Here is a 16,184-nt window from a genome sequence, read left to right on the forward strand (position 1 = left end):
TTTTAGTGAGAATATGAATCAATATTTATAAAACAGAAAGACTTATATTACTGAAGAATTCTAACATTAATTAAACATATCAATAATTTTCCCTCAGAAAAACTGAAATATTTTGACAAACTGACTGCTGTACTGGGCAATACTGTAAGAATACTAACACCAAATCCAAATGAAGAGTAATTAGTAAATCAAACAAGTTCCCAGGGTAAAAGAGTCAAAAACACTCCAAAGAGTCCAAAAACACTTATGGAGAAAGTAGGGTATTGCATCTTTATGATTTGTGTACTCTGCTTATTTCTTAGTTGTAATAGTTCAATCTTAATAGTTAGCCATAACAGCCCCGTATCTATTTGGCTTCATGCAGAAAAACGTATTTATGGCAGTTATATACATTTGGAAGATCTCACAACCACTCCCTTACATAAACTAGAGTAGCTGAAATAAATATTCAATTTTAAAACTAATTTAAGATTGAATTCACTTCTAAACATGAGCTTAAGAATACGTTTTAACCTTTTTCATCCTCTCCATTTTAGATCACACTGTGATTTTATGGCAACTGTTGGAGGCTAAATGTACAATTCACACAACTCAAATTGTTGCAAACAATGACATTTTAATAAATCAAAAGAAATTTCTAGTATCACATGTACATCAGAGGCAAGTTAGATTCTCCCCACGAAACAAAGATAAATCACACCCAAGTCAAACATGACTGGTCACTTCCAACTGGGAATCAGACTATCTGACAGGAGCAGCTGTTAGAACAGGCTTGACAAAATGCTTTGTTAGTACACAAGTTTAGAAATTCACATCCTTGCATTCCTTGATGTCTCATTAAAAGAAAAACACACTAGTTATTTTCCTGTTACTGTCCCTGTAGGAGAAAGGCAGTGGGAAGCAGATAAGAAGTACAAAGTATTTTCTGTTGAGAAAATGAGGGAAGTCAAAGATTTCTAACTCAGAGAAATGACAATGACCCCAGCTGAGCACTATTGCATGAGTATTTTCAGGGCAGGAAATTAGTATTATAAAATCATTCTGACCCTTAAGAAAGCATGTTCTACAAGCAGAAGTTTGAAATAATTTGTTTTATGTGGGTTCTTAGCCCATTAATTCCTGTCACCAAAATAGTTTCTCAGGCACAACAAAATAAAAATCCAGAATGTTTTCAGTTAGTCATGGGTTTTATTGACCAGCTAGAATACAAATGCTGATGGACACCGGGAAATGAGTTCTGCTCATCTTACCCTCTGCAGAAACACTTTAGGTCTTTCTAAGCTTATTCAGTGATCAAATTTCATAAAGCATGTAGGAACTTAGTTTGAGATGGCCATTTTTTTCCAAATGTAATTTGATATATTAGTTTGATTTAAATCAGCAGAGAAACTGACAAGGTAAAGGAGCAACAGAAGTAAACTGAGGAGTATAGTCCTGTAAATCTATGAAAATCCATGAAGACAAAAAAATAAATTCCTACATTTGAATTTCCAAAGTGTTTGCAGTATCATTTCATAGATAAGTATCTTCATCAGGAAAATAAATACAAAATCCCTTGCTTACAGAACGCTAAAATACAAAAAGTGAAGTCCTTGACTACTGAATTAATACACATAGTTTTGCAAACAAACTCTTTTCTCCTGACAATTACAGAAGACAGAAGAAAATTGGTACTGTTCAGGCATTCTACTATCAATGACAAATCTAGACAAGAACAAGAAATATAGAAACTTCCCATCTTAAATAAGAATGCTACTGTCTACTTAGATCTCATTTTATGGTCAAAGTCTTCTAACTAAAATTCCAGTACAAATGGCTGCTGCTATCCTTCTCATAGATAATCACATTAAACATTATGATATGCTTACCATAAAGAAGACTACTATTACTTATGATTATATTACTATATTGAATTTAATTACTAAAAAAAGGGAAATTGTGACCTACTTTTGTTATTCTACTACACTCTCTCAGAGAACAAGGTATTTCAAGTTTTAAAGTTGAACTTCAGTTCTGAGGAATGATGAAATGGGGAATAAGAAAGTAAGTACTACCTTATAAAAGTAGTTCCAAAAACCATTATTAACAGTAAGTGCTGATAAGATCAGATCAACTTTTCTTTCCATGTGGGAAAGAGAAGTAATCCAAACCATGAAATCATAGGCAATAGCAAATACATTTTTTGGTATTTCATGGCACAGAAAAAAGTTGGCATACTCAAATAATTTTTCAAAGTTTTTACACAATAAATAATGAGCATGACAGTTACTCTTAGCTTCAAAGTTTAATCCATGATATATCACCTAAAGTTAAACAGATGAAAAATTATTTAAAAAATAAAACACTATCAAGCAAAAACCAACAAAACCCACCTTACCTGTATGTGCATTACAAGCTGTGCTTTCTCCTTGTCCTTGCGCTCTATACATCTCTTCAGGTCTTCTACCTCTGACATTACAGCACTGTGATTCAGCTTTGCTTTAAGGTCCAAAATATGTTTCTCTAGATCTTGCTTCTCTCTCTCATATTTTTCAGCTACTGTAAAACAGTAAGAACAGAGCAACACATTCAGTAGAAATACAAACTCATGGTATATTAATTTTATCTCAATTAATTTCTGGCAATTTGTTTCTCCACTTGAGACTATTCTACAACTACTGATTTTCATCAAAACATCTGTGAAAAAACTGTATACCTGTATCATAAACTAATAACATTTTAATAACAGAATAAAACAGTACTTTTCATCTTTTTATAGGGGTTTCCACTCTTCCCCCTGCACACAGCTGCTCTCCTCAAATAAAAAGCCAACCAAAACAACCAAAGCTGCAGCAAAACTGAATAAAATAAAATAGGATGGAAGAAACAGTGGGCAAGTTCTGGTGTAAATGAAATTTGGCCATCAGCTTCAAGGCCAAGTTTTTGTCTCACCAGAGTAATACCTCCCAATTTGAAAGTCACATTATCTGCGAATTTTATGTCTGAATCCTGAAACTACAACCAAAGATTTTGATAAGAGTAAGCTATAAATTCTCTCAATCAGAAATTCAAAGGTCTTAAGTCATAAATAACTACTAGAGGCAAAAGGAAAAAAAATCTCTACTTGTCTTCTACGCATATATCTTTGACAAAACAGGAATAACACAGCAAGGTGAAACAACCAAATTATATAAATGTATGCACGTATTTTAACAGTTACCTCACATTTTTATTTTCTTCATATTTTTAAAACTGTTTTGATTTATAAGATCAATAGGAAAGTTAAAATATGCTTTTATTAATATGAAAGGCATATTGTTTCAAATAAACTACTAAGCAGATACATTAACATGATTGGAGAAAAAACTATTGAGATTATTATTTTGCATTATACTTCTGAAGTTAAGCACATTTCCAGTGCTCTGTATGAGGTTTGTAAAACACAGAGTCAGGGGTGTGTTTTAAAAACCGAGATAATTCAGAAGGTGAAGTACAAAAATACGACAATATGTCATTAGCCAAAGCAATTAAATAATCCCATAGACACTGGACTCTAGAGTAGAGTCACTATTTCTCTATTACCTTGAGTAATACAGTGCTATGGTAATAAGAAGAAAGTCATTAGAGAAAGTCTGTATCTATTTGATTATGTTTGAAAAGTTTAAATACAGATAGATAACGCAATTAATTGCAGACCTTGCTAAAGTGGTAATTTAATATGCAATTATATCTTGAAATTGTTTAAAGCATTCATCTTCTAAATAAAACTATTCCAACTCTAAAACTCTAACATAGTGCAAACAGAAGCCCTGACTGTATCATACAGAAAAATTTTCTTACCCATTCAGGGACAGGTGGCTTAGAAATTCTACCAGGAAGTCATCAGCCTTATTAACTACCTAATAAATGATTCCTATTATGATTTTCAAGATGGCAGAAATCAAACTGCAAATGGACTGAAATGCAACTTTTCTGGAAAATTTTTACTTAAAAATAATACACAATTTTCTTCTGTAAAAACACTATTCAGTTTGCTAAAATTGTCTCATTTGTTTTAACCATGCAAATTAAAACATTGTACCATAATGCACATAATGTCATTGCTATTTGTCTATTAATATTCAGGTGCCAATACATATTAACTGAAATCTGAGGAATTAATTGGCTGGTTTTGTCAAAGCAATAGAAGAATTAGACTGCAGCTCTAAGATAAAACTAATGTCCATGCCTACGAACTAGCTTGAAGGTCTCCAGTGCAAAATATTAGTTGTACCTGCTCTAATTCTCCTGTCATCATCTTGTACATCCTGATAGCTCTGGCGACGCATAGCAGCATATGAGATTTGATGTTGCAATTCTACACGGTCTTCTTCTGCTCTCAAAAGCTGAGATCGAAGATCCTCAATCTAATATATGCATAAACATCAAAAGTTTAATGAAAAACACAACAAAAGTAATAAATACCATACTTCCATTAAATGCTAAAAAAAAATACTACACACAAAAAAACATTTATAAAAATACATCTTGAGAGTACTGCAGATGGTAAACAAAAAGACAAACTACTTCCTACAGGCCACAATTTGATTATTCAAAATTAAAGGAAACAATTTATGTTGACCACCGATGAGCATTAATTTCTCTAGACCAAACAAAATGCCACCATATTATATGCTGCAATTGTCTTTTTACATAGCTAGTGAAAACGTCTGTACAAATTTAATAAACAGTATGTTTTATTTAAATTGTACTCCTTAAAAACAGAATGTATATATTCATAAGAAACACAGGGGCTATTCATGATTTTCCTTTCTATCATATGTAGCACTATACTATACTATTAGAAAGATGACAGCGTGTAAGAAAATAGAGAAAATCCAACATGCTCAAGTTGAATTGAAGAAAAATACCTCTAATTCATATTACTCTCTATTCCATTCACAATTATTTAAATTCAAAGCTGTAATACAGCTAACTCAAACTTCTGTTAGATACACAAGTCAAACAACAAATGCTAAAAGATGAGAATGACAATTGCCCCCTCCCTAGTTATTTTAGTATTTTTTTCCAACCCCTCTAAAGGAAAGATGTTTAGGAGAAAGGACTTTTTTCTAAAGTTATATTCCAAATTCCTACAAATTTTAAGTTTAATCATACATACATCAATAGCTATTATTTTAAGCATACTTTAGATACTTTTTCAGGTATTTATTTGCTTTTATTGCATGTTACAAAGTAGCAAATACTTCTAGGTCATTGATTTATCTGATTACACCAATTATAGCACATGCTTTGCAGAACAATGATTACTAATACAGGAGTAGTTCTAAAGCATATTATGAAAGGAAATTTCACATAATGTGTTTATGTACTGAAAATATACCATTATTATTACTACTATAATTAATACACAGGAACATATAGTCATAAAAGTTTGGAAAGCAGAAAAAGTATAACGAGCTCAATCCACATATTACACACACTCAAACCTGTCTTCCTATACCTCATGTCTTCCTTCATGAAACAATTTTATCAGAGTATGAGATAAGAATATTAAATAAAAAGACTCATACACAACCTAATATGAAAACCTTAGGATTTTTACCACACTAAAGCAGTTACCTGATGCAAAAGAGCTTCTCTACTGCCTTCAGATTCACTCAACTTTTTCCGGGACTGCTCCAATTCCTGCTCAAGCTTTCATTTCAGAGGATGATGAAGAAAAAAAAAGTAATGTAGGTATCATAATATAAAAGCGTATTTTAATATTTAATTTTGACACAAATTCATCTATAAGCATCTATCTAAAAATGTGGTATAAAACCAGTATTTTTGTCCAAAATTTCAAGCAAACCTTCATTTGTACTAAACGCCTGCAATATTTATTTAAATTACATAAAGAGAATTTTACTTACAGGCTATAATTTTTGTACAATATTCTAGGTCATATAAAGATATAAAATAATTTATATCACCCAAAACAAAAATCACAAAAGCAAATTTTTACTGGGTTTAAAGTAAAAAAAATGGAAGATAAGTTTTAACAAAGTTTCAAAAACATTGTCCCTAGATTTGAAACACAGTTTCAAACTCAAAATTAATAATGACTTAACATTTTAAGCCACCTTTGGTAAATAGTTTATTCCTAGAAGTGTTAAAGATGACATGCATTGGCAGAACTGTAATTGGTAAAATCTGTGGGGTTTCTGTGTTGTGCAAGAGGATGTATTTCAATTATTCTGGAAACAAGATGACTAAAAACTGGAAGCACCCTAAATTTCATAAAACTGAAAGTTTTCCTAAAAACATAATATTCAAAATGTGTAACCAGAAACAGTCATCAAACTGATGACCATGAAAAACAAAACAAAAAAAAAACACGAAAGCAAAAGCTTCAAAATATTTTTTGACTTCTATAAATAGTTCAAAGATCCACTTGGAAATAAATAGAGGTTTTGACAGAAGAAATTGTTATTGTAGAGATAGCAATCTCAAGGAGGATGTTGAAAGCCTGGCAAATGGGCAAAGTAAACAGGACCAACATTAAGGGAATGAAGAGAACAACATAACGTAAAACACTACATAAAACACTACACTACATGAAGACTTAGAATAAAGGGAGATACCTTTGAAAGATGCTAAACTTGATGCAAGTGGAAAAAAAACCAGGGAAAGCGTAACACAACCCTAGCATCCTACTAGAATAGAAATACAAGAAATTTTGTTTTCTTCGAAAAGAAAGAGTGAAATATGGCAACAGTTCAGTAAGAGTATTAATAATAACTAAGGTGTAAAATAGCCAGCATGAGTTAGTTGCAGGGATGAAGAAAAGCTGCTTTGAGCTGCTGCAAATAAGCAACAGCAGACTACATACAAATTCAGAGACAAAATATATAAAGAAATAGAGGATAATGCCCAATTTATAAATTTTTCTGCCTGGAAGGATGGAAGAGTCATTAGAAGTAACATACTATAACTGAAGAGCTTTGAAGGAGAGACACAAGCGGAGCATAGCTATATTCACAGTTCCTCTGATGCAGAAAATAATCCCACAACTTGAATTCTTAAAGAGTAATGTAAGTTTTGTTCTGCTGGTTTCTCAGAAAAAAGAAGCATATACTGTAACAGATGACACTATACTACACTCATTTAAAACCAAACAAAACGCAAAAAATTAAGTCTTACCTGGTGCTTTTCGCTTTCATATTTCACAAGTTTGTTTCTCATGAGTTCTGTTTCATCTTCTTTAACATCTTGCTTCCTTAAAACCTTTAGAGGAGAAAAACATATTGCAAACTTCATCACGAAATTTACAGAAGCCATCATTCCAAGGTTGTTAAAATAAAGAATCTGCTGATGCATTTAAGAAAGAAGATCTAGACAAATGCTTTCTGTCTGCATCTAATACATTTCCATGTAAAGCCAATGTATATTGTTATGAAAAGATAAATATAAGTTCATGCATACATAAACACACCCATGCAGAGAACAGGGACAAACACAAAGTCTAAAGCAGCACTAACATCCTTCCGATGTATAGAGCTCCAGACTCTCAAGCTGACCCCAAACACCTTTAGATTAAGGTCTAAAAGGCTCAAGAGATCCCCTACAGATTAGTTGTGCACATACAGAGAAAAAGAATATACTCTCTAACATAAAGTGTGCATGTTATGAAATTCAATGCACTGTAGTCAAGAAAACACTACCATAGGGTTGTGTGAGAAGTCAAAAGAAAAAAAAAGGAAAAGGTTATTTCTTCTGAATCTGGACAGAAGCTTAAAGCCGTAGAACTACAACTGAATCAACTGAAACTTGCCTGATCAAAAACTACCAACACTGATGTGCCCTTCCTTGACAACAATAACAAAAAAATAAAACAAATCCATGGGGACTTTTCCCATTCCCTCTCAGACTGAGGTATCTAAAATCACATGTGTACACTTTATAAACCATCTTACAAAAATAAAATGCATTAAATATCACTTTCAAAATCTTGTCCCTCTGCAAACCAACACTATTTGCAAAACACAGCTAATCACTGGCAAAGGAAGTATTAGACATGACAGACATACCAAGTTTAGATATCTCAAGCTATGGTAACATCATTGGGTCATTTTAAATATCACTTGGAAACATCAGCTGAAAGAGATCAGTAGCCATATACTGATAATTTGCCATGAATTTCTGTAACTGTTTATAAATCACAGTTTTTATCTGCGCAACATGACCAAGCATTTTTCACACTAATCACAAATCAATTAATTAGGTACCTGAGCACAAATCTTTTTCTTTCATCCCATATTTTGAAGCATAAGTACATTTATTCTTTCCATAATTAATCACTAAAACAACAACAGAACAACAACAAAAACACATAGCCTTTCTAGAAATAAAGTTCTTTTTCCCAGTCTGTCATTTCCAAGCAACATTTTCATTTTGCATTTATAGGAGAATCTCCTCCTATCTTCCTTGAAATCTGTCCCTATAAATTGTGCTATTTCATTCAATTTTTGAACATTTTCTCCTCACTGTACACTGAAGAGCAATTTCAGTGTATGGAAACAGAATACAAGATATTAATCAACTTCAGTGAAGCAAGGCATTCAGCTTTACAAGTTTTGGCTTTAAAAGTAGCTTTCTGGAGAAAATAAATGGCTTTATATACTTACCTCCCTCTTACAATCTCACCTCAGAAAACCTAAGGGTTTCAGTACAGTTTGGATTACTCTTCTGCCTGAACAGCTTACATTAAAATCTGAGACCATGGAAGACATTAATCATGACTATGCCATTGAAAATATTATGCCACATAAAGAGTTATACTTTTAGTCATACTGATGCCTAATCAGATAATAGAATACTGTAACACATTTAAGGTAGTTTCCTAAGTATTCAGAGATTTAAATATATCATTCCAGTCAACTATAAAACTCAACAATGTACACATTTTACTCAAAAAGGCTCCTGGGAGAAGTCCCAAAAAGCAACATGAACAAAAGCCTAAGAATGTCTCTTCAGCTAATGCTGTTTTTTGCATTACCCAAGTTCATTGGGTTTTTGTTTTGGATTGTGTTTCTTTCTTTGTTTATTTTCAATGACCAGAAGTATTGGTTCAGAACAGCCTACTTGGAATATATGATGTCTATTAACTGAAATCGACCATCAGTTTTACTAGCAAAAATAGAAGCTTTGTTATGACAGTCAACTTTAGGCCAACTTTACTCTTGGCACTAAATTAATAATTAACATAGTACCAAACATGCATGTTTTAATGTACAAATTTGGCTAGAGAGGTCAGAATCCTAAAGAAAATATTACAGCTGGGCTGGATTCAGGAATACCAGTAAAATTTTCAAAGATTATTCCTGCTGAAACCAAAAAATGTCTCTGCATCAGTAACACATCCTAATTCCCAAAAGAAACCATGGAAATAAATATGCCATTTCAACTTCACTGACTGATATTCAGGCTATTAAATAGGAATAATTTCAAACAGAAATGCATCCGTTACTGTAACTGATACTATAAATATAACCTTCAGTTTTATTTTCTGCATATTGTAAAAACAGCCCGTAGCCATCTCATTTTAAGGAAAATAACAGCTCATATATAGAGAGAGATATAGACAGATACCCCAGTGTTAAAATACTGCAAAAAAGAAGTAATGTTACAGTAAATGAAACATACTACATGTGCACTACTCAGACCATGAAACATGCACTGTACCAGTAGGTGCCAGGGAAGCAGTTAATCAAAATGTCATAAGGAAATGGAAACACCAGGTCATCCACAGCCCAGACAAATGTCAACTGTTACTAACAATTCAGAAATTCAGGTAAAAGCTAATTTTGTCTCGCCTCCTTTCTGTACTCCTTTTTAAATAATATTCTCATATTGTTTTGGGCGACACTCGTTTTTTCTCCACTAAAGATCACTATATAAGCTTTCTCTTGGGAGGGGTAAAAGAAAAAACCAAACAAAACAAGTAAAGATCCAACTGATTCTTTGATTTCATTTGTTGTCCCCAAAGAAGGGGTTGAGGAAGTCAAATGTCAAAAATGGGAACTAGGAAAAGCATGCTAAGGACAACAGTTCAAGCACACACTCTTCCCTGATGGCTCCCAAAGAGCAGGCAGACACTGCCCTGAGAACATGAAGCACCAAGGAATGGGAACAGGCCTGCAGTCAACAGGATTCTCCTACCAAGATCCTCCTCTGAAAGCATTAGTGTCTGGGTTGGTCTGGAAGAGACTGACAAGGTTGATGAGGCCTTGAAGGAGGCAGGTATATAGGAGGCCACAAGAAGACAGAGAACTTCCATGTACAGAGGTCATCACAGCATGGATTTGGGAAGGACCAGCTACACGTTCCACTGCCTGCTGGGTGGTCAGCCTAGATGAACTTCTGATTTGACCAAGGAGAGCAATTCTTACAGGTCTTTATAAAGAGTTCACTAGCATAAGACAGCATTAGAATACAAATGTAACTGGCATACCTCATCCGCATACACAGAGCATCTATTGAACCCCAAAACTTCAAAATCATAACTTACTGCTTCATAGACTAATTTTTCTTATACATGACGAAAACTATGGGAATGATTGTGAAACAACTCAAGTTCAAACAACTCAATCTTTCCAACATATGATAATCTTTCAAGAGCAAATCATAACTTTTACAGCAACTTAAGCCTACTAACTTTCTTAGGGTTTGGGTTTTGGTCTCAGTTTGGTTTTGCTGTGTTGTTTTTTCTTTTTAAATAAAACCAGACTTTTTGAAAGCTGTGTACAGACCACAAACTGAAACTTGCTCTTTCAAAGTGAGACTGATCAGTAAGTTTTTCATACTATCACAAACATACAAGCAGAAAAGCCTCAAGCTATAATTTAAAGTAAGGCAAAAATGTACCACATCCTAATCTGAATGAAAATACTTTCCCTAACTTACTACATTAGTGATTAGCATGGCTCCAAGTATGCTACCTAAACATACCAGCCAGGCAGTTAACAAGGGACTACTTAGCTATTTCAGTGACATATGTATGAGACTTGCTCATGTTCCAAGCAAGAGTCAGATTCAAACTACAATCAAAACAGAAACCATTGGCCACAGGTGGCATAGCACAGAGCCAAAGAGCAAGTATCAACAATGCACTAAAATATCCAGGTGGCTCAGAGCACAGATCAAGTTTATGTTTGTCTAAAGAGATCAGTGATAACGATATGCAAAAAACAATATTCAATAACACTTCTGACCATCAGTTTACCCCACTCTGTCCACCAGCTTCTTGCAGTTCACGCTATTTGTAGAAAGAGGCAAAGAGAATCTAAGTGTACAGTTGCACAAGGAGAAAGTTATAAAATGCTTCCTGGCCTACCCAAGTTGCTAGCTTAAGACGTAACTGCAGTCACTGCCTCACCACAGTCAGTGGATTCAAAAGGTTCAAAAATGATGATTCTGTTTACCTAAAGCATGCCAAGCATGAACACACGGACACATTTCACCAAAATCCTGGAAGCCAAGCACAGAATTTTTTAAAGCCATCCAGGACATCCAACACACAGAAAAGAATGCAAAGAAAACATTTTTAAGAATGATACTTGATCTTGTTTTCGAAAATAGATGTAAAAATGCAAACAAAAAGTAAGAGGTGACGGTGTCTTTATATTCAAAGAAAAAGAAGCACTGAGGTATCTCTAAATAGTTTCCATTTACACAACAAATGCAGTTGTTAAAGCAATTCACATATACATGTCAATACCCTCAGCAAGAAAAGAATATTTGTTCTTCTTTCTAATCAGAAACATGCTTATATCAGGAATATAGAAAAAATTAAGATATACAATTTGCATGAATTTGTTCGCTAATTGCTATTTTCTAATTTGCAGTAATTGCTGATTAAACGTACCAATACACACTAAGGTAAAACAGACATAATGTGTGCAGAAAATAGTTTTTCTACAACTACACACAGCACAGACAGATTAAAGATTCAAAACAAAAATGCAAATTCAAAACTTAAAGATACAACATTTTATACGTCAATATTTCTTAATGGTCAGTATACACGTAGATATCTTCCTGATTCATAATCAGTCTATGATTATAGTTATATGTAATACTACAGTACAAATAAGTTTGCACATTATACAAAAAACTGAGAGAAAGAAAAGACAGACAAGAGAAAGGCCAAAATAAATGTATCATCATGTTGTGTTAGATCCTAAAAATATATAATTTAATAGTTGTAATTTAGGAAGGTGATTCGCTTAAGATGGTAAAACACTGACAAGCAGTGGTCAGTTACAGGCACTGCACTTCACTGAAAAAGAAAGCAGTTAATCCTCACAAATGTCACACAATTTCTTAATTAGAGCAACTACTGATAACACACAAAAGTAAAATTTGTTTTTGTTTGAAATGTGCAACATGCAAACCAATGAAAAAATTATATCATTAAACAGCCACAAATGCTTTAAATAGTATTTCTTTGTAAATCATTCAGACCATATTAATGACAAGAATTCAAAACTCAGTCCAAACACTACCCTCCGTTCCAGAAATGGTACTTGGGAAGCATCTTGGAGAAATAAATGAAAACAGAAGGAGACTTCAATAGAACATTATGCCTGTGCAATGATTACTGTAAGACTGAGGCCATTGTCAGATTTTAGAGTCCATCTCACTCACAATTTGAATTACAAAGACAAGAAACAGAATAACAAAATAACAAGCTCAAAATTATACAGAAACATTTCATCCAAGTAACAATTGTAGCAAAATATTTATTTACTTTATTCTCACAAGGCTACGCAGAAGTACACAAGGCAGTTCAAGTACATGCTTTTTAAAACACTGCAACTTAAACTGTATTTTAAAAAGGGGCTCCTCAGGAAAAATAACTTACAAAAATAAAGTAGAATTTACAGAAGAAACTACTAAACCATTTTAGTTCACAGCTGGACATCTTAGGGGAATAGAAGGTCTAGGATGTACTTAGTATTTCATATTCTTTTTGCATGAAATTCAAAAGATGAGCTATCAAGAATAAAGGCACCCAGCCTGGAGGCTCATGATCACATAGACTATGATCATTCATATGACCTATGAAAGATCATATGAAAATTCTTTGAACTACATTTGAACTCATCACATTTTCTTTCTAAGGAAACTATGGCAGTGTCAATGTATCTTTAGAGAATACAAGGTATCATCCTTTAAAAGGATAAAATAAGATTGTTCCATTCTGTAGATAACATTATCAAATCACACCTATACATTGCATTAGGCATCCTTTCCCCAGTCTGAAGACACAACTGAAGAATCTAGAAGTGGACATAGGCATATTAAAGAGCAATGAAAACTGTAATTCAGTACTCTAGTTCTTTTCACCCACTAGGGCATGAACTGGAGAGAAAATGAAACAATAAGTCTTTCTAAAATACTGGCAAAAGGATTCCAAGCCTTTTGATAAATGTTACTTTTTATCTATATAGAAAAAAAGCATCTCATCCTCTAAAATATGACATCTTTGAACAGACTATAGCTTTACATGAAATACGTAGCATCATGAGCAAGGTCCCTCAGTATCGCTGCACAGTATAAAGCCTTCCAAAAAGTTATGTTGCAAACACTAAGAGTGAAAACCAAGGAATTTCATATTTCTTCTCAAGTATAGTAACCTATTGCACAGATAGAGTTAACATTGCAAATCTTAAGTGGAGTGAAATAAGTAACACTATGTTAAGACACAGATTTTCCAAGCAGCAGTCAAATCAAAAAGAAATAAGTATTTTTCATATGTTTTCTAAAACAAGAAAAAAAAAGCTAATACCTGTCTCAAATTTTAACTTATATTCTTAACATTTCTATCTGTCTTCTAAACAGTATTTTTTATTTCATCAGGTATTGTTGAATAAAACTGAAAAGCAATGAAAAGTTGTCTGGCCACTACAGAGCTTCAGACTCCTTGTTGAAATAAATTAAAGTGCTCATTTGCATGAGCAAGCAAAGTTTACCTTTTAGAAAATAAAAACCTTTTAATTGAAAAAGCCCAGCTAACAACTTGCTTTTTTTTGCTTAGGATTTCAGGAAGGGCATAGGGGTCAAGTTCTTAGAAGATTTGTGGCAGTTACCAAAAAGGTTGAAACATAGTCAAGACAATATAATGAAGGACTGAGACTGTGCTTGGTATTATCTGGTCATCAAAACAATGTGAGCTGGACTGAGAGTTAAAACAAGTGATGAGCACTTTTGCCGATTTGACAGACACAGGCTCACAAACGCAACTAAATCCTAAATACAAGGGAAGCTTTCGTTTGCATACCTCCTGTAATTGAAGAGACACATGGCCCAGCTGGTCCTGGCGCCTTTCTACGAGCTGTCTTTCAGCACGCATTTCTTCTTCTATCTCCTGAAGTCTTCTCTCTACCCGTTCTGATACCTTCAAAAGGAAAAAAATACATGCTGTAGGAAATCAGCGTGCCTTTTAATACATGTGAAAATATCAATGGCAAAAACGTAACCAGATTATGGGGCAAAATGAAAACAGAACATAATTTGTATTTTTATTAAAGAAGATCTAGAATGGTAGAGAAAATAACTAGTTATAGAAGTCAGTACTCCAGAAGTATCAGGCAGGGAACCAAACTGTTATCTTGCTAGCAGTATTCTCCTTTATGTGTATGCATATTTTTCTCTACAGTGGTGGCTCTACTCAAGGGTTAAATATCTTGTTATCAAGGTTAGAGCAGCCTAATGTGAAGTTGCAACACAAAAGTCTTAGCTTCCCTGTCACAAGCCTGATGAACCTCTGGAAGGACATTTCTTTCACATCCCCAGCCTGCAAAACAGACCAATGTTTTCCTCTTTCATGATCCAAAATCTGTGAGTAAGAAGTAGTAAACAAGAACTAAATAATTGAGAATGACTGTAATAACACAAAATAATTACATCACTTTAAGCTTTTCTCCCAGTATTTTGTGAATTCATGTAGAAACTAATACAAACAACAACAGGTGTTTATTAAAGCAACTTGGATTATGAACATAAAAGCTCAATCAGACTAGAATACTGGAATTACTTCACTTTTGCAACTCAAGCTGCTAGCAGACAGCACCCTCTTGAGGCAGCAAATTAAATTTATTTTGTTAAAGATTAGTAAGATAAATACTTATGTATCATTTCCTCCCTACCTTAAAACTAATTACTTTAAACCACTAGAAAGCAATATATCCATTACCAAATTATAATCAGATAAAAAGAGAAAGATGGAGATAAAAAGAGATAAAAAAATAAAATACCATTCAACTATTAGCTTTTGATGTATGTGGAGGTGAGTAAGTCCTCATCTTTCTCTGCTAAGCACACTTCTATTAGCACTAGGCATATGCCCAGATAGAAAATTTTGCCATGAGCAACACAACTTATGTAGTAAGTTTTATACATCAAGCTTTCTTAACGGTAAGAGAAGTAGTAACACAAACACAATTAAGGCTACACTTATGATCAGGGCTTCACAAGGCTTAATGAACAAAACACTGGTTTTCTTTACAACAGAATACATCTCTCTGAAAACACTTCTTGTTTGTGCAGCCACATGAACAGTCAGCTTACAGGAATATTGTATTTTTTTCCTAAAGCCATCAGATGACTGATACTGTGTCAAACCACACACTTCATGAAGTTATGAAAGCTTGGCAGCCATAATCCAGAAAAATTACCTACTAAAAACTAACGTATAATAAAAGATAAAGACCACATCACAATGTTTGTTTTGACAAGTACCGCTTAGCGTTACTTCTCAGAATTCATAAAATACTCCAGCTAGCAGAAACAATGTTACCATGTAGTAGGAACAGAAAACAACACTGTCATTAAACTTGTTATATCTTTGGTGAAACCAAGGAAATAAGTCATCTTTTCCCCCATACATATCTAAAATAAAGAAATGAAATAGTCAAAACTTTAAAAAAAAATGTTAAAAGATAATACATATCTAAAATAAAGAAATGAAATAGTTATCTTTTAACATTTTTTTTAAAGTTTTGACTATGTGCTTCTGAAGACAGAAGCTTTCTTAGCTCTCTCATGCACCTTTTTTCAATGAAGCACTGCCTTAATAGCTTTAGTGCTATTAAGCACTAATTTAGTGCACTAATTATAATGCACTATTAAGAAAGAAAAATACAATTTCGACTTCACAG

General features: G+C 33.3%; 1 protein-coding gene across 5 annotated transcripts in view; it reads right to left on the reverse strand.

Annotated features, from left to right (window-relative positions):
* The window catches only part of CEP128 (centrosomal protein 128), a 104,578-nt gene that overhangs the window by 72,715 nt on the left and 15,679 nt on the right, over positions 1–16,184 (reverse strand). For all 5 annotated transcript variants that reach the window (XR_005627108.1, XM_039705462.1, XM_039705461.1 and 2 more), the window contains exons 9-13: positions 14,306–14,422; positions 7,165–7,248; positions 5,602–5,676; positions 4,253–4,385; positions 2,378–2,538 (exon numbers count right to left, since the gene is read on the reverse strand). Coding sequence is in view for 4 of the 5 variants with exons in the window: in XM_039705462.1 (XP_039561396.1) it covers positions 2,378–2,538; positions 4,253–4,385; positions 5,602–5,676; positions 7,165–7,248; positions 14,306–14,422 (570 nt within the window). In the remaining variant the exon portion in view is untranslated. The remainder of the gene's footprint in view (positions 1–2,377; positions 2,539–4,252; positions 4,386–5,601; positions 5,677–7,164; positions 7,249–14,305; positions 14,423–16,184) is intronic.

Source organism: Passer montanus, unplaced genomic scaffold (assembly GCF_014805655.1).
Source record: "Passer montanus isolate IOZ18808 unplaced genomic scaffold, ASM1480565v1 scaffold18, whole genome shotgun sequence".
NCBI lineage: Eukaryota > Metazoa > Chordata > Aves > Passeriformes > Passeridae > Passer > Passer montanus.